This window comes from Furipterus horrens, unplaced genomic scaffold (genome assembly GCF_987537825.1).
Source record: "Furipterus horrens unplaced genomic scaffold, mFurHor1.1.pri manual_scaffold_7, whole genome shotgun sequence".
NCBI lineage: Eukaryota > Metazoa > Chordata > Mammalia > Chiroptera > Furipteridae > Furipterus > Furipterus horrens.
The window spans coordinates 97,024,708-97,045,124 of NW_028327177.1; the positions used below are offsets into that span (position 1 = coordinate 97,024,708).

The window sequence follows — 20,417 nt, forward strand, 5'->3', positions numbered from 1 at the left end:
CAATCTGGGGGAGGGTGGTGGCCTAGATTGGGGGTGGCAGTGAGGTTCCTATGGAAGGAGATGGCTGCTGTCCATGGTTATTTGCTGGACCATCACCACCCAGCCAGGTCTCCTCTTTCTGACCAAGACCCTCTCCCCTACCCAGGCCACCAGCCAGCACTCACCTCTGCCCACCATGGGGCTGAGTGATTAGGTCCCTATGCCCTTGGGAAGGCTTGGCCAGGCTGCAGAAAGGCAGCTGAACCTTTACCACCTTCTCGGCCTCCAGGACCCTGGTGTGGGCATGTGGCGCCTGCCCCCTTTTTATGTGCTGACCATGACTCTTTGGCTCCCAGAGCATGGCTTTGTTGGTCAGGCCTATGGTGGGGTGGGTCCTGGACTCTTAGGCTTGTTCCTCTTTCTGAGACATGGCACTGACGGTGATGGTGATGATGATGATAAAGACCCCCACCCACTGTCTTTGGGGGATTGAGTGTGATAATCCATGTGAAGCACTGAATAAAGGGTACCTGCCCTGTTATTATTACTATAATTGTAACTCAGTTGGTTCTGTGGCTTAATGGAGCTCTGGGATCAGACAAAGGCAACTACAGAGCAGTGTTTATTTTACTCACAAAGCCCGGCCTAGAATCTCCCACGAGAAGAACAGGTCAAACGCAGGTGACCTGCCCCAAATACTCCACTTGAGAACAACCCCCAGCGACCTCCCAGCAGGGAAGGATGGCCATGGCCCCCACCACACTTTCTGCAGTTCTCTCTCAGAATTATCATCACCACCCTGGCCCGTAGGCACAGGGACTGATGTGAAGACCAAGTACCGCCAGAGAGAGTGCCAGCCTCGGGGCACCAGGGACCTTGATGCTCATGAGAAGCAGAGCTTTGTGTTAGGGTCTGCTAACAGGGTCCCTTCTGTGGATAGTCCCATGTTTTTACTGCGCCATCCGCCGCCATTGGAGCGTTTTAGCATTGTTTGCCGGCATAAACAACTCAGACCACTTGTGCTTATTTTTCACAGTTGTGTAGGACTCTGTCTTGGTTAAATTCCTAGAAAGGAGATTGCCTAGACAAAGTGCTGCACCTTTAAAATCCTGATGCATCCATTACCTTCTGGAAAGTCTCACATGCTCCCTAGCAGGGCCCAAAGCAGACTCACTATCATTGGCCTTGCCTCAGCTGAACTTCTCAAAGACTGAAGCAGGTCTGTGCCTCATTCTGCATGCAGGCCTGGCTGAGATTTCTTGGTCCCTCTCCAGGGTTCTGTCATCTCTTTTTGGGTGACCAATAAAAGCCAGGAGTTCAGTACGGTGCTTTGGCCAAAAGCTAGAAAGGAAACGCACCCACCCACACACGTGTGGGCACACGCACACGTGATGCCAAGAAATGGAGAAGAAACCTGTTCAAAGGGTTGTTTCGTAAAGTTTTGTCAGTTCTCCAGCTGTGTGATTCTGGAGACAGACTGTCCCAAGCAGAGGTACTCCTGAAATGGCGGGTCAGTGTTTCAATCTCGTCACAATTCTTTGGCAATTTGAGTCCATCAAAATCGTCAGACTTGTTGTGCAACTAGTCACAGCTCAGAATTATATGGAAATCTGTACTGTCATATAAGAAAGTCTGACCATGAAATGTGGCAAATTGTTCAATACAAATTTTCGCATACTGATTTTAGAACTTTAAATGAGAATTGTTCATTGCTACAAAGTACTATGGTGATGGAAGCTGCCAGCAATAGTCAGTAGGGCGTGGTGACCCCTGCATTTGTTACCACTCATTTAATGTCATCTGTGCACTTGACATCTGTGTTCATAGGCTGGCATTGAGGGTGGTGGCCTTAATTGGCCAAAGCCTTACTTCCCAGACAGAGGTGCCACAGGGACAGTGTGCCCAGCTCCAGGCTGACCAGCTAGATGGAAGGTGTGGCTCAGTGGAGCTGCTCCGTGCCCCGTGAAGATAAGTGTGGCATAAGGGTCTTCTCCCCTTGACTAGGAGGCGGGGCAGGTAGAAGTCTTCTCTCCCCCATGCATGGTGTTTGGCTGAGCCTCTTCCTCACCTGATCAGAACCACATACGTGGAGAGACAGAGCCAAGGTTGGTCCCAGGAAACAAGGTGGGTCAGGAGTCAAAAGAAAGCTTTAGATGGAATTCTACCCACATCGGCCCCCACCCATGGTAGGACTGCCCCATTTTACACACTCTCACTCACTCACATGAACACACATGTCTTTCTCTGGTCCCATACCTCCTATCCCACCCCACCCCTCACTTTCCACACAGCCAGTGCCAGGGAGCTCCTTCCCTGCTCAGGCAGCCCAGGAAAGGGAAAGGTCTGTTTCCCTGTGACTCCTGCCACCCTCTCTTCTCCATCCTCATTGGTCAGTCTGTCCACCCACCCAGTCTGGGAGCCTGAGGGAGCCCTGTGCTAGGGGTAAGGGGGGTCCCTATCCCCAAGGAGTTCTCTTTTGGGTAGCAGTCCCCCTCTTCATCCCCACTCTCTCCATTTATGCCCACTGTACAGTGAGTGTGTGCAGATCCTGCTACCTCCCAGCACTATAAGCCCAAGGCCTGGCTTGGAGGGGCTGGGGAGGCAGCTCCCTCCAGTGGGCCTCAGGAACAAGGAAACGTTGCTCTGAGCCTGGGCATCAGGATTGCTGGGGGAGAAGGGGAAAGCCCAGCTCACCCTGGCCATGGAGGGGGGTGGAGAGCTGGGCCACATGCATCCCCAAAAAGGGGAACTGAGAGTGGGCAAGGGCCCTGGCTTTCCTGCCTTCATTATTCAGCAAATCCTGGGCTGAGGATTCTCCAGTTCTTGGGAGCAGTGGAGGAATGACAGAGGTGCCCAAGGAAGTCTCTTCTGTGCATGGGTCAGGGCCAGACAGAAATGCCCCAGTTTAACCCATGCCTGCCCAGTTCCTTACCTGACCAGCAGCTGGAGAGATGTGTGTCTTGTTCAAGGCCAGACTCAGGTCTTTGAGAATAATTAAAGGTCGCCTCCATGTTGGGATGAGCTGGAGGGGGGTGTTGGAGGAAGAGCTGTGATAAGAGGTGTGGTTTAGGGATGCTCGGGGCCAAGGAGAGTAAATGACTCGGTGCCACCCCACAAAGAGGGGTCAGTCTTCACTCCTGCACACTAGGCTTGCTGTCTCCTGGTGAAGCTTCCATTATCATCAATTATTTCAGACTCTCAATAAACCTGTACAGCAAACATACGAATGCCTGTCACCTTGATTAAGAATTAAAACATGGCAGGTACAAGTGAAAACATTGGATGCAGGTCCCTACTCAGAAGTAATTACTATCCTGATTTCTTTATACTTTTCTCACTATTAGATTTGAATCACTTAGTAATATCCAGAATTGTATGTGGTATGAGATTTTTTACAATTTAAAAAAATCGTGGTAAAACATACGTAACATAAAATTTACCATTTTAACCATTTTTAACTGTGCAGTTCAGTGACATTAAATACATTCACAGTATTGTACAACCATCACCACTATCCATTTCCAAAATTTTTCATCACTCCAAAAAGAAACTCTGTACCCATTAAACAGTAACTCCCCTTTCTTCTCCCCCAACCCCAGCCCCTGATAACCTCTAATCTACTTTCTGTCTCTATGAATTTACCTAATATAGGTGGAATCATACAATAATTATCCTACTGTGACTGGCTTATTTCACTTAGTGTAATGTTTTCAGAGTACATCCATGCTGTCACGTGTGTCAGAATTTTGCTCCTTTTCCAGGCTGAATAATATTCCACTGTATCATCTGTTGATGATTTGCATTGTTTTTACCTTTTGGCTATTGTGAATAGTGCTGCTAAAAATATTGGTGTACAAATACTTGTCTGAGATCCTGCTTTCAGCTCTGTTGGGTATATTCCTAGGAGTGGAATCACTGGATCACATGATAATTCTATGTTTAACGTTTTGAGGAATCATCGTACTGTTTCCACAGTGGCTGAGCTAGTTTTCATTCCTGCCAACAGTGCACAAGGGCTCCAATTTCTCTACTTCCTTATCAACACTTGTTATTTTACATTTTTTATTATAGCCATCCTAATGGGTGTGAGGCCATACCTCATTGCGGTTTTAATTTGTATTAGTGATGTCAGGCATCTTTTCATGTGGTTATTGGCCATTCGTATGTCTTTGGAGAAATGTCTGTTCCAGTTCTTACCCCATTTTTTGTGTTGGGTCATTTGCTTTTTGTTGTTGAGTAGTAGTTCTTTCTATATTCTAGATGTTAATCCCTTATCAGATATATGATTTCCAAATATTTTCTTCCATTCTATGGGTTGTCATTTCCCTCTCTGGATGAGGTCCTTTGATGCACAAATGTTTTTAATTTTGGTGAAGTCCAATTTTTCTTTATTGTGCTTTTGGCATTTATCCAGTAAATCATCACCAAATCCAGTGTCATAAAGATTTTACCCTATGTTTTCATCTAAGGGTTTTATGATTTAGTTATTACATTTAGATCTTTTATCTATTTTATTTTTTCCATACAGCATAAGGTAAGAGTCCACATTTATGCTTTTGCATATGGATATCCAGTGTTTCCAGCACCATTTGCTTAAAATATTATTTTCTCCATTGAATACTCTTGGCATGCTGGTCAAAAATCCATTAGCCATCTATGCAAGGGTTTATTTCTGGGCCCTCTAGTTCACTGATCTACCTGTCTGTCCTTACTCCATCACCATACTGTTTTGATTACTGTAGCTTTGTAGTAAGATTTGAAATAAGAAAGTTGAGTCCTTCACCTTGGTTTTCTTCCAAGATTGTTTTGGCTACTTAGGGTCTTACACAGATTCCATATGAATTTTAGGATGGCTTTCTCTATTTCTGAAAAGAAGAAATAAACAAAAACTGTTAAGATTTTGATAGGGAATATACATTGAACCTGTAGATTGCTTTGGGTAATAATGTCATTTTAACAATATTAAGTCTCCAATCTGTGAACACGAGATATTTTTCCATTTCTTTATGTCTTTTTAAATTTCTGTCAGCAATGTTTTCTAGTTTTCAGTGTTATCTTTCAATTCCTTGTTAAAATTTATTTCTAAGTATTTTATTCTTTCTGATGTTATTATAAATGGAATTGTTTCTTTAATTTCCTTCTTAAATTGTTCATGTTTGTGAATAGAAATGTAGCTGATTTTTGTGTGTTGATTTTGTATCCTGCAACTTTGCTGCATTTGCTTATTAGCTCTAATAGTCTGTGTGTGTGTTTGTGTGTGTGTGTATGTGTGTATGTAATCTTTAAGGTTTTCTAAGTATTAGATCATGCCATCTGCAAACAGAGATAATTTTATTTCTTTCTATAAAATTTTGATGACTTTATTTTTTTTCTTGCTTAATTCTTTTGGCTAAAACTATCAGTACTATGTTGAATAAAAGTGGCAAAAGTAGGCACCTTTGTTTTCTTTCTGATGTTAGAGTGAAAATTTTAGTCTTTCACCATTGAGTATGATGTTAGCTGAGGGTTTTTCACATATGACCTTTATCGTGTTGAGGAAATTTCTTCCTATTCCTAGTTTGTTTGTTTGTTTTAATCATGAAAGAGTGTTGAATTTTGTCAAATGCTTTTTCTGCATTGATTGAGATGTTTGTGGTTTTTATTCCTTCATTCTGTTAATGTGGTATATTATACTGATTGATTTTCATATATTGAACCATCTTTGCAGTCCCAGAATAAATCCTATTTAGTCATGGTGTATCATCCTTTTTAATAGGCTGATGAAATTTTGCATCAAGATTGTAAGAGATATTGGTCTGTAGTTTTCTTGATAGTGTCTTGTCTGACTTTGGTATCTGGGTAAAACTGGTCACATATAATAAGTTAGGAAATTTTTCCTCATCTTCAATTTTTGCGAGGAAGTGGAGAAGGATTGATGTTAATTCTTTTAAAGTTTGGGAGAATTCATGAGTCAGGCCATCTTGTTCAGGGTGCTTATTTGTTGGGAGGTTTTTGATTACTGATTCTATGTCCTTACTAGTTATTGATTTATTTATATTTTCTATTTCTCCATGATTTGGTTTAGTAGATAGTGTATTTCTGGAAATTTGCTCACTTCATCTAGGTTATCCAACTTGTTGGTACAAATTGTTTATAGTACTTTCTTATAATCCTTTTCATTTCTATAAAATCAATATTGATGTTTCTCCTTTTATTTCTGATTTACTAATTTGGGTCTTCTCTTTTTTTCGGTCTACCTAAATATTTGTCACTTTTTTTAAGAACCAGTTTTTGGCTTGATTTTTAAATTATAATCATGTTAATTTTTAAAATTTAATCTTTATTATATTTTTTCCATTACCATTTAGTCCCCTTATACCCCCTTCCCCCCAGCAGTCACCACACTGTTGTCCACGTCCACGAGTCCTTTTTCCCTTTTGCTCAATCCCTCCACCCCTTCACCCTTTCTCTATTGTTCTTCTGTTCTTAATTTTATTTTTCACTGCTCTAATCTTTATTACAGTACTTCCTTTCTTCTGCTAGCTTTGGGTTTACTTTGCTCTTCTTTTTCTACTTTCTTAAGATGTAAAGTTGGGTTATTGTTTGAGACTTTTTTTTTTTTTTTTACATTTTTAAAGTATATTTTATTGATTATGTTGTTACAGTAGTCCCAATTTTTTCTCCTTTGCTCCCCTCCACTGAGTATCCCCCCTCCCTCTAGCAATCCCACCCCCCTTAGTTCATGTCCATGGGTCATGCATATAAGTTCTTTGGCTTCACCCTTTCCTATGTTATTCTTAACATCCCCCTGTCTGCTTGTACCAACTGATTATGCTTCCTAGTCCCTGCACCATTTCCCCATTTCTCTCCCTCCTCCTTCCCAGCTGATAACCCTCCAAATGATACACATACCTATGATTCTGTTCCTATTCTGGTTTACTTAGTTGGCTTTTATTTTTATTTTTTAGATTCAGTTGTTGATAGTTGTGTTTCTTGTCATTTTAGTGTTCATAGCTTTGATCTTCTTTTTCTTAAGTAAGTCCCTTTGACATTTCATATAATAATGGCTTGGTGATGATGAACTCTTAGCTTTACCTTGTCTGGGAAGCACTTCATCTGCCCTTCCATTCCAAATGATAGCTTTCCTGGATAGAGTAATCTTGGTTGTAGGTTTCTTTTCATCACATTGAAAACTGCTTGCCAGTCCCTTCCTGCCTGCGAAGTGTCCTCTGAGAAATCAGCTGATAGTCCCATAGGCTCCCCCCTGTAGGCAACTCTCCGCCTCTCTCTTGCTGCCCCCAGGACTCTGTCTTTATCTTTCACCTTTGGCATCTCAATCATGATGCATCCTGGTGTGGTCCCCTCTGGGTCCAGCTCGCCCAGGACCCTCCATGCTTCCCAGACCTGTATGTCCATCTCCTTCGCAAAATTTGGGAAGTTTTCCTCATATTTTTAAATTCTTGCTTCCTCATTCTGCACTGGTTGACTTTTTTTCTTCCTTATGTTCCAAATCATTGATTTGAGCCCCAGTTTCCTTCCCTTCACCATTGGTTTTGTGTGGATTTTCTTTCATTTCACTTAGCATAGCCTTCACTTCTTCTCTTATACGTTTGCCATACTCAATCATATCTGTCAAGCCTGTGAGCATCTTTATCACCAGTGTTTTGAATTTTGCATCTGTTAGGTTGTCTGTCTCCTCATCTGTTAGTTTGGCTATCTCCTTGTCGCTTAGTTTTCCCACTGGAACCTTGATCCGTTTCCCCTTTTCAGCCATACTTCTCTGTCTCCTCATTCTGACAGGCTCCTGTGTTTGTTTGCCTCCACGTCCCAGGTAAAGCTGTCTCTCCTGTTACTTTGTAAGGAGCAGAGCCTTAGGGACTCATCAGTACAGGGCAACCTGTTTCACCACGTTGTGGTGATGTATGTGGGGGAGGGGCCCGAGAGGAAACAATGCCACCTGCCCAGTACTCACCCCTTTTCCAGGCACGTCTCCCATTTCTGCACTGGATTGGCGCCCTTCTCGCTGCTGCCCTGGAGTCGTTCCCAGAGTGAGTCGGTCTGCAGACATTCTAGGACTGTGGGGGTCCTTTAAACAAATGGACTCTGCTAAGACTGGCAGTTTCTGCCTCTGCCCCAACCCCCACTGGTCTGCACAGTCAGAAGCAATGAGGCTTTATTTTCCCCAGTGCTGGGACAGTGAGCTGTGTGGTCTGGTGAAGAGCTGGGAATGCTCCCTAGGTGTCCCTTCTGACTTTTTAAAACGCGTGACTGCGCTTTTTGCGGGCCTGCCGCTGCTGCCGCCACCATGAGATTTTTTTAATGTGTGCATTTACCACTGTTTCCCTCTTAGCACTGCTTTGGCTGCATCTCCTAAGTTTTGCTACGTTGCATCTTCATTTTCATTTGTCTCAACGTATTTTCTAATTCCCTTTGTGATTTTGTCTTTGATATATTGGTTGTTTAAGAGTATGTTAATTTCTACATATTTGTGAATTTTCCAGTTTTCCTTCTGATATTGATTTCTGTTTTCATTCCATTATCATCGGAAATGATATATTATATGGTTTCAATCTTTTAAAACTTATTGATATTTGTTTTGTCACCTAACGTCCAGTATGTCCTAGAGGATGTTCATGTGCACTTGAGAAAAAAAATGTGTATTTTGCTGTTGTTGGATAGAGTGTTTTTTTATATGTCTCTAGGATACAATTGGATTGTAGTATTATTCAAGCTTTGTATTTCCTTATTGATCTTCTCTGGTTATTCTATCCATTATTGAAATTTGAGTATAGAAGTCTCCATTGATTACAGAAGAACTGTCTATTTCTCCTTTTAAATCTGTCAGTGTTTGCTTCATATATTTTGGGGCTCTGAAGTTGGGTACATATATGAATTGCATGTTTTAAAACATTATTTGTTTATACAAAGGTCTCATTCAGGTGATACCAACCTGTAAATTGCTTTTTATATTTTTAATATACTTTGATGTAAGTGCTATGGTTCCTTCATTTTCACTGTTGTGTCGGGTTTCTTTGCTTGACTGCACTATAACTTTTTCTATATCCTTTGTATGTCCATATACATTTTGAAGTCTACAAAAAGAATCCTGCTTAGATTTGGTTGGCACTGCATCAAATCTATAAATCAATTTCAGGGAATATTGACATCATAACAATATTAGGTCTTCCTGTTCACAGTATCTATTTAGTTCATCTTAAATTCTATCAACCACGTTTATAGTTTCAGTGTACAGGTCTTGCACATATTTTGTTAAATTTACTTCTGTTTCATATTTCCTGATGCTTTTGAAATTGGTATTGTTTTGTTTTGTGGTTGCCCCACAGAGGGTAGGATCAACCCCACCACCACTCATAATATATTTAAATGTTTAGGCTGATGACACCATGCATATACTAAGAGGCTATGTGAAGGTTTATTACTCACATAATGGGCCTTCCTGAGGAGAGCAGGGGAGGTACCCAAGATGGTCCAGAGTACCTTGAGTGAAGGTAGGGGAAAGTAGCTCTGATTTTTATTATGGTTGAAGAATGGGACCAAGGTGACCATTCTCCTGTATAGGTTTTGATTTACATGATTTAAACTTCCCCACTGACAGCAAGGGCAGGAATGCCAGGGCTCCCCCCACCTCCCCAATTTGGAACAAGAGGGAGGAATGGGGTTTAAAAGCTGTCAATGGTCAAACATCAAAAATGGACTCAGACTCTTTACTACATTTATTTATATGTAAGTGTTCAGTTGTTCATTAATAGTATGTAAGAATACAGTTGATTTCTCTGTGTTTAACTTGTATCTTATGACCTTGCTAAATTTATTTATTAATTCCCATAACTTTTTAAAAGAATTTCTTTGGAATTTCTATGTAGATAATCATGTCTACAAATAAGGGCATTTATAATTCTTTTTTTCCAATCTGTATGATTTTTATTTTAATTAATTAATTAAACAAACTTAAATCCCTGGTTAGACTCTTCATATAATGTTGAATAAAAGTGGCGAGAGGGAACATTCTTGCCTTGTTCCTGATCTCAGGAGGAATACTTCTGATCTTTCACTGTTTAGTACAAAGTTAGCTGTAGGTATTTCATAGATGCCCTTTATCAGGAAATTCTCTTCCATTCCTTAATAATACAGAGATTTTAAGGATTTTGAGTATCACCAAATGATTTCTGCATTAATGAAGACAATCATATAGTTTTTCTTTTTTGGATTGTTTATGTGATGAAATACAATGATTGATTGTCACATAGCACACCAACCTTTCATTTCCAGGATAAACTCTAGTTGGTTATAATGTATTCTTTTTGTATGTTGCTGGACATGATTTGCTAAAACTCAAAAATTTTTGCGCCCTGGCTGGGTAGCTTAGTTGCTTAGAATGTTGTCCCCATGCACCAAGGTTGTGAGTTTGAGCTCAGTCAGGGCAGCCGATGGATGCATAAGTAAGTGGAGCAACAAAGTGATGTTTCTCTTTCTCTCTCCCCTCTCTTTCCCCTCTCTCTCTCAAATCAATTAATCAATAAAATAAATTAATTAATTAAAGAATTTTGCATTTTTGTTCATGATGGATATTAGCCTGTAGTTTCTTTTTCTTGTGATCTCTTTGGTTTGCTAAAATGATAATGCTGGATTTATAAAACAAGTTGGGGAGTGTTCTCTACTTTTCTGTTTTCTATGGAGTTGGTATTATTACATCGTGAGTGTTTTGTTAGATTTTACCAATGAAGCTTAGAGTTTTCCTTCTGGAAAGAATTTAAATTATGAATGTAATTTCTTTAATAGATGTATACAGCTATTTAGGTTATATAGTTTTTCTTCAATGAGCTTTAATAATCTATTCTTCAAAAAATGTATCCATATTAATTTTCAAATTTATTGGGGTAAAATTGTCATCATATTATTATACTATAGAATTTATAATATCTTGTCTGTCATTGCTGATGTTGATATTTTTTTAAGTATTTTTTTTGATTATGCTATTATAGTTGTCCCAACTTTTCCCCTTTGCCCCCCTCTGTTGGGTACCCCTATTCCCTCCAGCAATCCCCCCTCCTTTAGGTCATGTCCATGGGTCATGCATATAGGTTCTTGCTTTCTCCATATACTTTACTATTCTTAATGTAATCTGTGTTATCTATGTTCTCTTCTTTGGGAAGAGATTTATTAATTTCATATTATTTAAAGGTGAAAGTATAGATTATCAATTTGAGATCTGACTTTTCTAATATAAGCATTTTATTTATTATTTTAAACAGCATTTTTTCCCTTTTTTAAAGATTTTATTTGTTTATAGAGGGGAAGGGAGGGAGAAAGAGTGGAAGAGAAACATCAATGTGTGGTTGCCTCTTGCACACCCCCAACCAGGGACCAGGCCTGCAACCCAGGCACATGCCCTGACTGGGAATCAAACCTGTGACCCTTTTGTTTGCAGGCTGGCGCTTAGTTCACTGAGCCACACCAGCCAGGACAACCCCTTTATCATTTTCAAATGTCTTCTCAACCCTGGTAATGTTCTTTGTACTGAAGTTTAGAGTTAATATTGTCACTTTAACTCTTATTTGTGTAGTGCTTATATGGTGTATCTTTTTTTCCATTTACTTATTATTTGTGTCTTTATTTTTAAAGTGGTTTTTTTTTGTGTGTGTGTGTACTCAGCATATAGTTGAGTCTTGCTTTCTTAAAAGTCACATTTGACAATCTCTGCGGTTTAATTGAAGTAGACTATTTACACTTAGTGCAGTTAGCGATATGACTGAATTTAAATCTACCATTTTGTTACTTGTTCTTTATTTGTCCCATCTCTTTTTAGTTTATCTGCCATTATTTTGTATTAGTTTCAGGTGTACAGCATAGGGGCTAGACAATCATGTACTTTATAAAGTGTTCCCCTGATATTTCAAGTACCCACCTGGTACCATACACAGATATTACAATATTAATGACTATATTTCCTGTGCTGTACTTCACATCCTCATGACTGTTTGGTAACTACCAATCTGTACGTCTCAAACCCCTCACCTTTTTCACTCAGTCCTCTAACCCCCCTCTCCTCTGGCAACCATCAGTCTATTCTCTGTATCCATGAGTCTGTTTCTATTTATTAATTTATATTTTCTAGAGATTTCACATAAAAGTGAAATCATATGGTATTTGTCTCTCTCTCTCTGACTTATCTCACTTAGCTTCACACCCTCTAGGTCCATCCATGCTATTGCCGATGGTAAGATTTCCTTCTTTTAAATGGCCAAGTAATATTCTATTGTATATATGTACCACAACTCTTATCTACTCATCTATTGATGGGTACTGTGTTGCTTCCATATCTTGGCTATTGTATATAATGCTGTAATGATCATAGGGGTACAATGTTCTTTCAATTTAGTGTTTTGGGTTTCTTCAGATATATACCCAGATGTTGAATTGTAGGGTCATTTAAAGTTTTATTTTTATTTTTTTGAGGAACTTCCATACTGTTTTCCATAGTGGCTGCACCAATCTTCAATCCCAACAGCAGTGCATGAGGGTATTTTTTCCCCACATCCTCTGAAACATTTGTTGTTGATTTATTGATGATAGCCATTCTGACAGGTATGAGATGATAAGTCATTATGGTTTTAATTTGCATCTCTCTGATGATTAGTGATGCTGAGCATCTTTTCATGTTTACTGGCCACCAGTATATCCTCCTTGGAGAAGTGTCTATTCAGGTCCTTTGCCCATTTTTTAAATGGAATTTTTTTTTTTTTGCTGTTGAGTTGTATGAGTTATTTATAAGTTTTCACATTAATCCCTTATCAGATGTATCATTGGCAAATTTGTTTTCCCACTCAGTGGGTTGTCTTTTTGTTTTGTTGATGATTTCCTTTGCTGTGCAGAAACTGTTTAGTTTGATGTAGTCTCACTTTTTTTTTTCTTCTGTTTCCCTTGCCTGAGGAGACATGTCAGAAAAAATAAGAGAAACATCAGAAATTTTATTGCCTATATTTTCTCTAGGAGTTTTAAGATTTTGAGTCTTATATTTAAGTCTTTAATCCATTTTGCATTTTTCTTGTATATGGTGTAAGAAGCAGGTCTAGTTTCATGTTTTTGCATGCTGCTGTCCAGTTTTCCCAGCACCATCTATTGAATAGACTGTCTACCCCATTGTATGTTTTTGCCTTCTTTGTCATTATTAACTTACCATACACGTGTGCATTTCTTCCTGGGCTCTATATTCTGTTCCGTTGAGCTGTATGTCTGTTGATTACTATGGTCTTATAGTATAGTTTGATATCAGGTAACATGATACCTCCAACTTTGTTCTTCTCAAGATTGCTGTGGCTACTTGGGATCTTTTGTAATAATTCTTCTTTGAATGCTCTAAGCTTCTTGAGTCTGTGGTGGTTTGTCTTGCATTGATTTTGGAAAAGTCTCCACAATTATCTCTTCAACTATCTTTTCTCTCCCGTTCTCTCTGTCCTTCTCTCCCGTTCTCTCTCTTCTATTTTTCCTGCCCCTTGTCTCTCCCCCTCTCCCTTTTTCACTTTACCCCTCTCCTCCTGGGACTCCAATTAGGTATACTTGAGATAGTTTGATACTATCTCATAGCTCTCAGTTGTTCCATTCTCTCTTCTTTCCTCCTTCACTCTTAATTCTCTTCATATTTCTAATTTCATAATTTCTGATTACCGAATTTCCGGGGATTTTTTCTTTGCTATATCCAAATTATTCATCTGCAATAATGTGGGTTTTATTTTTAGCATTCCTATTCATCCTTTTGTTTTATAGTTTACAATTTATTGCTGAAATTGCCTATCTGTTCAACATGTCTACCTTTTCAACTAAATCTTTTAAAATGTTTAATTTGATTAAAATCTGTGTTTGATAGTTGTAACATCTGGCTAGACCATCCCATGGTGTGGGTCTGTAAACAATTTTATCTCTTGATAATGAGTCATTTTTTTACCTTTGTGTGTCTTCATTTTTTATTGAATGCTGGACCTTATGTGTAACAAGATAGTAGGGACTGAGGTAACTGAGTATTTATGCCTTGTAAAGGGCATACCTTTTATCCTATTAGGTCATTAGTGTGGAGTGTGGAGTTAACCTAGTGGAAAGTTGAGCTGCTGCCACCTTGGGCTAGTATGGGGCCTGGAATGCTGGAAGGTTCTTCTCAGTGTTCCTGCTTCAGACTTAGCTTTCAGGAGGCCTTGGTACCTCTTTCTTCTGTGCCTGCATGAATGAGGGCAGTGAGGAGTGGGAATCTTTCTCTGCACTCCTACCTCTTAGCCTACCTCCAGGGGTAGGCTGCTGCTGTTACCTGGTGCAGGCTCGTGGAGGGGGCAGGAGAGTTTATCAGGGTTTGTTTCTTTGTTTGTTTGTTTGAGGTTTCTCAGTTCTCTTCTTGCAGCTCTAGTCTTGGGCAGGCCTTTTGTGCCTTAGCCTCGTGAGTGGAGCTTTCTCAGATGTTCTTGTGTCAGGGAGTTCTTGATGGTATACAGTACCCTGTTTTTTTCCCACCTCTGTGTACTGAGCATATTGGTATTGATTTGAACATCGTTGGGAAACAGCCATGCAAAAGCTACTGGTATTTCTTTGTTGGTACTTTAGTACTCTATAGAGTGATCATTGACGATTGCAGCTCTGACCCTACCCCTGCTGAAAGGCCCTCTAATGTAGGCCATGGCCCTCATGTCAAAGGCTTTGAACTCTATAGTCTTGGCCTCTTATCCTGACCTTCCATCAATTATTTTAAGTCTTATCTGTCTCCCAGGCCTTAGACCATCCACTTTGAGGGCAGATGTCTTGTTCTAGTGATGAAATGGTGCCTGGCACATGGCAGGGGCTCAGCAAGTGTCTTCAATGGAAGAGGAATGAGTGTGAGCCTGGAAAGCCCTTCCCTCCCCCACTTTCCAGCAGAGAGACTCCTGCCCAGCCTACAAGGTCATGCACAGATATCACAGAGAAGCCTTTTTGGGGACTCTCCAAGTTTGGGGAGAGACCTCTCTCCTGTACCCCAGCCCTAGCACAGATCTTGGAGTACTGATAAAACTGCTTGTACCTCTGCTTCTGCCTCCTAGGTTCCCAGGACAGGGACCTGCTAGCCAGGCCTGTTCCAGCCAGCCCTGGGTAGACTACTTGGTGAGCCTGCGGATGACTACTGCCACGCCAGGGGCTGCCCCAGCTTTGGGCTGATTCTGCATGTGCACGCTGAGTTAAAATATTTAAGGCCTCTTTTTCTGTTTTAGGAAAAGTGAACCACCACATTCCCCTCCGTGGACAAAAGAAGATTTGGGCTGGAACCATGTGGTGTGTCCTGCAAGGCTGGAGGCGAGGGCACCTGAGCCCCTGGGGAGGCCAGGGGCAGCAGTGGCTCTCGGGTGTCCGTGCTCTGGCCAATGTGGCCTCCAGAAGTGGGAATGAATACAGTCATGTGGTGGTGGGTGCAGGCTCCGCGGGCTGTGTGTTGGCCAGTCGGCTCACCGAGGACCCTGATAAGCATGTGCTGCTGCTGGAAGCTGGGCCCAAGGACACATATGCAGGGAGCAAGCGGCTCTCGTGGAAGATCCACATGCCCGCGGCTCTCGTAGCCAACCTGTGTGACAACAAGTTCAACTGGTACTACCACACCGAGCCGCAGGCAGGCCTGGATGGCCGTGTGCTATACTGGCCACGCGGTCGGGTGTGGGGAGGCTCCTCATCCCTCAACGCCATGGTCTACATCCGCGGGCATGCCGAGGACTACGACCGCTGGCACCAACAGGGTGCCACGGACTGGGACTATGCACACTGCCTGCCCTACTTCCGCAGGGCGCAGTGCCATGAGCTGGGTGCCAACAGGTACCGTGGTGGCGAAGGCCCGCTGCATGTGTCGCGGGGCAAGACCAACCACCCGCTGCACCGGGCGTTCTTGGAGGCAGCACAGCAGGCCGGCTACCCCCTCACTGAGGACATGAACGGCTTCCAGCAAGAAGGCTTCGGCTGGATGGACATGACCATCCACAAAGGTAGTAAAAGGTGCCCATCCCCCATCTCCCTGGTAATTCCTTTAAGAAAAGAAAAAGTTACTATAACAGCCCCATCCATACTGCGCCCCCTACAGGCCACAAAATACAACCCCAGTCAATGAGAAATGATGTGGGGATACTGACACTTTGGACATTCTCTGGGTCTCTGACCCCTGAGTGTGTGGATAATGGAGAGTCATCTCTCTGGCCCAAGAGCCCCAAGTCCTCTTGACACTTGCAGATGGGGAAACCGGGGCACAGACCATTCAGGGGGCCCCAGGTAGATGCAGATTTCAGGTGTACGGGATCTTTTGTTCTCAGCCTTACTTGGAAGGCAGAGCCCACAGGGTCAGGGGAAGGACAAATTCCCTTTTTGGATGAGTCTATGCAAGTGTGTGGGTGCCAGGGAAAGGGCAGGGGCTGTGCCGGAAACCCTTCTCTGTTCCGCAGGCAAGCGCTGGAGCACAGCCTGTGCGTACCTGCACCCAGCACTGAGCCGCCCCAACCTCACAGCCGAGGCCCGGACGTTTGTGAGCAGGGTGCTGTTTGAAGGCACCCGTGCAGTGGGTGTGGAGTACGTCAAGAACGGCCAGAACCACAGGGTGAGCCATTACCCGCCCCTGGCCTGGGCAGTTCAGATGGCAGGAAGGGAGTGGACAGTAGTCATGTGTTTGTCCCCCCAGCCCTGTGATGAGGAGTGAGCAGCTGGTGGCCGTGGCCCGAAGAGGTGAGGAACCCCCAGTGTAGCCACCTGCAAAGAGCCTGTTGTGCCCTGGGAGCCTCTGTCTGCCACTCGCCGCCCCAGAGCTGCCCCCAGGACCGTCCACAGCTTTTCAGAAGTTTATAGGTTTTACTGTGATCATACTCCACGTTTCTGCACTGTGCTGTCTCTGCTTAGCAGCGTGTCAGGATTGTTCTGCATCCCCTTTGAAGGTCTGGTCACTGCTTGCTTTACTGAAACCGGCTCAACTGAGTGCAGTTTCTCATTCAAGTTCTGCAGTCCTGCTTTTAAGACCATCATTACTACCTGTCTGTTGCAGAATATTTCAGAGTATGAACCATGCTTTATTTATGATTGCACATCATAGCTGAAGGCATGGGCAGCTTTCACGTAGCACCCTGAGCATCCTCTTCCCATTGGGTATGTCACCCAAGGCCACGTCCTCAGGGTTCTGCCTTCCTTTTGGGGAAGGGAAGTGTGACCGCCTCGGCCCTCTGCCTCTTCCAGGCGTATGCCAGCAAGGAGGTGATTCTGAGCGGAGGTGCCATCAACTCACCGCAGCTGCTCATGCTCTCGGGCGTCGGCAATGCAGACGACCTCAAGAAACTGGGCATCCCCTTGGTGCACCACCTTCCAGGTGAGTTCCCTTCTCCACTGCTCCCAGAGGGGGTCTCCACTAAGTAAGAACGGTTTATTGTATTTTATTAGCAGAGAGAGGACAGGAGTCGGTGCTCCTCAGCACTGACACATTTCTTTCGTGAGCATGAGGCCCCTCATGCCTCACAGGACACTTCTCCCCCCGCACCAGGAACCCCAAGTCTTTGTGTTGTTTTCTACTCCCCTTCCCTGGCCATCCTACCCCACTGAGAGGTGGTGCCCCTCCAGCAGGGCACATGTGCCGACCAAGCCCACCATGCCAGGCCTGGCAAGTCACGAGAGCAGTGGTATGGTGAGAGGGGTCCTGGCCTTTCACCAATTGCTCTGATGTTAAAAATCCCAACTCAGTGCTCCTGAGTATCCTTTTCATGTCAAGACAGTTCTCCAGGCCTGAAATTTATTTTATAAAGTGTCTCTGATGCCCTTGGGGCCTGTCCCTTTTGCTGTCTCTTATAAGCTAAGTTCACAGAAGCCTGGGTCTTTTCGCATTAAGGCTTCATCGTAAGAGGTCTGTGAAAGTGCTGGTCCATGACTGACCTGGACAGGGTCCCCTTAAACTTGGATGCGCTCAAGCAGGGTCTGCACAGCCTGAAAGGGCTGCGTCCCTCCTTCCCCAGGCCAGGGGTGAGGGGACAGGGGTGGCCAGCCATTTCATGACAGCTTACTGAGCAGTATCTGTTGCACACGTGCACCCTGCCCTCAGGGAGGGCACTGCTTGGCAGGAAGCCACCTGGATGGTTACAGGGGCTTCCCTGAGAGTCAATGACAAAGGCCGGTGGCTTTGGCAACATCTAAGAGGGCTGGACTTGGTGGGGAGTGCAGAAGGGTGTCCCCGGGAGTTGACCTCCAAGCTGTGACCTGGGGACTGAGCTTGGCAGATCAGTGGATACGGGAAGAGTTTTCAAAAGCATGGGGATGTTGAGAGGCCAGCTAAGTCCCCCTTGGTAGCCATTTTTCCTCACCACTCTCTGTTTTAGGAGTTGGCCAGAACCTGCAAGACCACCTGGAGATATACATCCAGCAGGCATGCACCCATCCCATCACCCTCCACACAGCACAGAAGCCCCTGAGGAAGGTCCGCATTGGTCTGGAGTGGCTCTGGAAGTTCACAGGTGGGTATGCTCATCCATGACCTTGGCAGAGATGGTCTTCGGGCAGCACAGTCTCCTTCCTGAGGTGCCGAGCAAGGGCTCTGGCCCCAGATTGCTGGTTTGAAGCTGAGCTCTGCCATTTACCTCAGCTCTGGGAGCCTCAGCTTCCCCATCTGCAAAATGGGGTACACAGTTCCTACCTCTTGAGCTGCTGTGAGGTCCAGAGTGCATAGCACAGGGCCTGACCCAGGTGAGACTCCTCAAGGGCTAGGTGCCACTCTTCCTTGCAGACAGTGGGGGGGGGGGGGTGGCCTTGCGCTGCACACCATGAGGTGTCTAAGGAGCCAGGAGAAAGGCACTTGGTGCTGGGCTGTAGAATCAGCATCCATTTCTTAGCATCTCCCATTTGTTTTCCGAGTCTCAGTGAGTTTGGCCAGGAAATGATATTTTGAAAGCTTATCATTCACTCAGTAGGTATTTCTTGCATACCTACTATGTGCTGAGTGCTAGAGGGGTGAGAAGTGCCAGAAAGGCAGGTATCCTTGGGCAGTTTACATGGTCATGGGGATGATGGGAAGAACCAGGTAAACATGCTCAATTTTAAGTACAGTGAAGGAAAGATCAGGTTGCTGATTAAATTAGAGCACAGTGGTAGTGGATCTGAAAGGCAGGAAAAATGTGTGCAAAGGCCCCTGGACTAGACATTGAATTAGTTGGACCAGGGAGCGGGCAGCACGTGGGAGAAGCAGGAGCAGGAGGTTGGAGGGGAGAGGGCCTGGTCATGAGGCTGTGCATGAAGGGGGCACTGCAGGAGGCACAGAGGGAGGTCACTGGAGCCACCACTTAAGAGGTGATCTGGGCTTGGGCCGAGGCAGGGGGGTGGGTGGCAGTGCCACATGGATGGATTCCAGCGGCTTTTGGAACTGAAGTTGGGGAGATTTTCTGATGCGCTGTGCAGTGGGCGATGAGGGAGAGGGAGGTGGCAGAGACAGCTCAAGTTTCTGCCTTTGGCCTTGTGTGAAAGGAATGGTCACGCGGGGAGGCTCACAAAGAGTACATGCTGGGCCAGCTGAGGGACACCTGTGGGACATCAGGCCTCACAGTCCGGTCTTGATGGTGGAGTTGGGGGAGAGGCAAAGCTGAAGACCCTCGACATGTAGCTGAAACTAAAGGCTGTGGTCCCAGGTGAGGCCGGCCCACCTGCTGTGCCCCGCCCTACTCCTCTTCTGTCCTCAGGGGATGGAGCCACTGCCCATCTGGAAACAGGTGGGTTCATCCGGAGCCAGCCTGGGGTCCCCCACCCAGACATCCAGTTCCACTTCCTGCCATCCCAAGTGATTGACCACGGACGTGTCCCCACCCAGCAGGAGGCTTACCAGGTGCACACATCTTCTTACCTCCCCCACTCTGCCGGGCCTTCGGGTGGGGAGTGCAGGGGCCTGTGCAGAGTATCTGAGCCGGGACAGGCAGGCTGCGCGCTGCGTGGGAAGGGGAGGCCCACACCCAGATGCTCTAGGTACTGGGCACTGGAAATTGACCACCCACCCCAACTCTGCCCAGGGAATGCCAGCTCCTGAAAGTTTTGGACAATCAGGTATCGAGACAGGAGTGCTTCATCAAGGTGGTTTTTAATCACTGTGGAAGGTGGGGAGAGGTAGGATGCAGGCAAATGCTAAAATTTATCTGCTTTTAATTGACTTTGGATATAGAGCCCCACCTACAGGAAAACCGGAACCTCTCTAAGCTGAGTTGGGTGGGGGGCCGATGGAAGTGACTGCTCCCTCTGGATTCATCTAGGTGCATGTGGGGACCATGCGGGGCACGAGTGTGGGCTGGCTCAAACTGAGAAGTGCCAACCCCCAGGACCACCCTGTGCTGCAGCCCAACTACTTGTCAACAGGTAATTCTCCAGACACCTTTGTATCTCCCAGGCCTGGGCTTGCTGGGGGATTGATGGAATGACAGCCATTATGGGTTCATGTTTGT

At 44.3% G+C, this 20,417-nt stretch overlaps 1 protein-coding gene across 1 annotated transcript in view; it reads left to right on the top strand.

Annotated features, from left to right (window-relative positions):
• Positions 1-20,417, top strand: part of CHDH (choline dehydrogenase) — a 33,401-nt gene that overhangs the window by 10,521 nt on the left and 2,463 nt on the right. The window contains exons 2-7 of the mRNA XM_090284011.1: positions 15,204-15,962; positions 16,413-16,564; positions 17,191-17,320; positions 18,318-18,452; positions 19,668-19,810; positions 20,229-20,331. Of these exons, the coding sequence (XP_090140137.1) occupies positions 15,204-15,962; positions 16,413-16,564; positions 17,191-17,320; positions 18,318-18,452; positions 19,668-19,810; positions 20,229-20,331 (1,422 nt within the window). The remainder of the gene's footprint in view (positions 1-15,203; positions 15,963-16,412; positions 16,565-17,190; positions 17,321-18,317; positions 18,453-19,667; positions 19,811-20,228; positions 20,332-20,417) is intronic.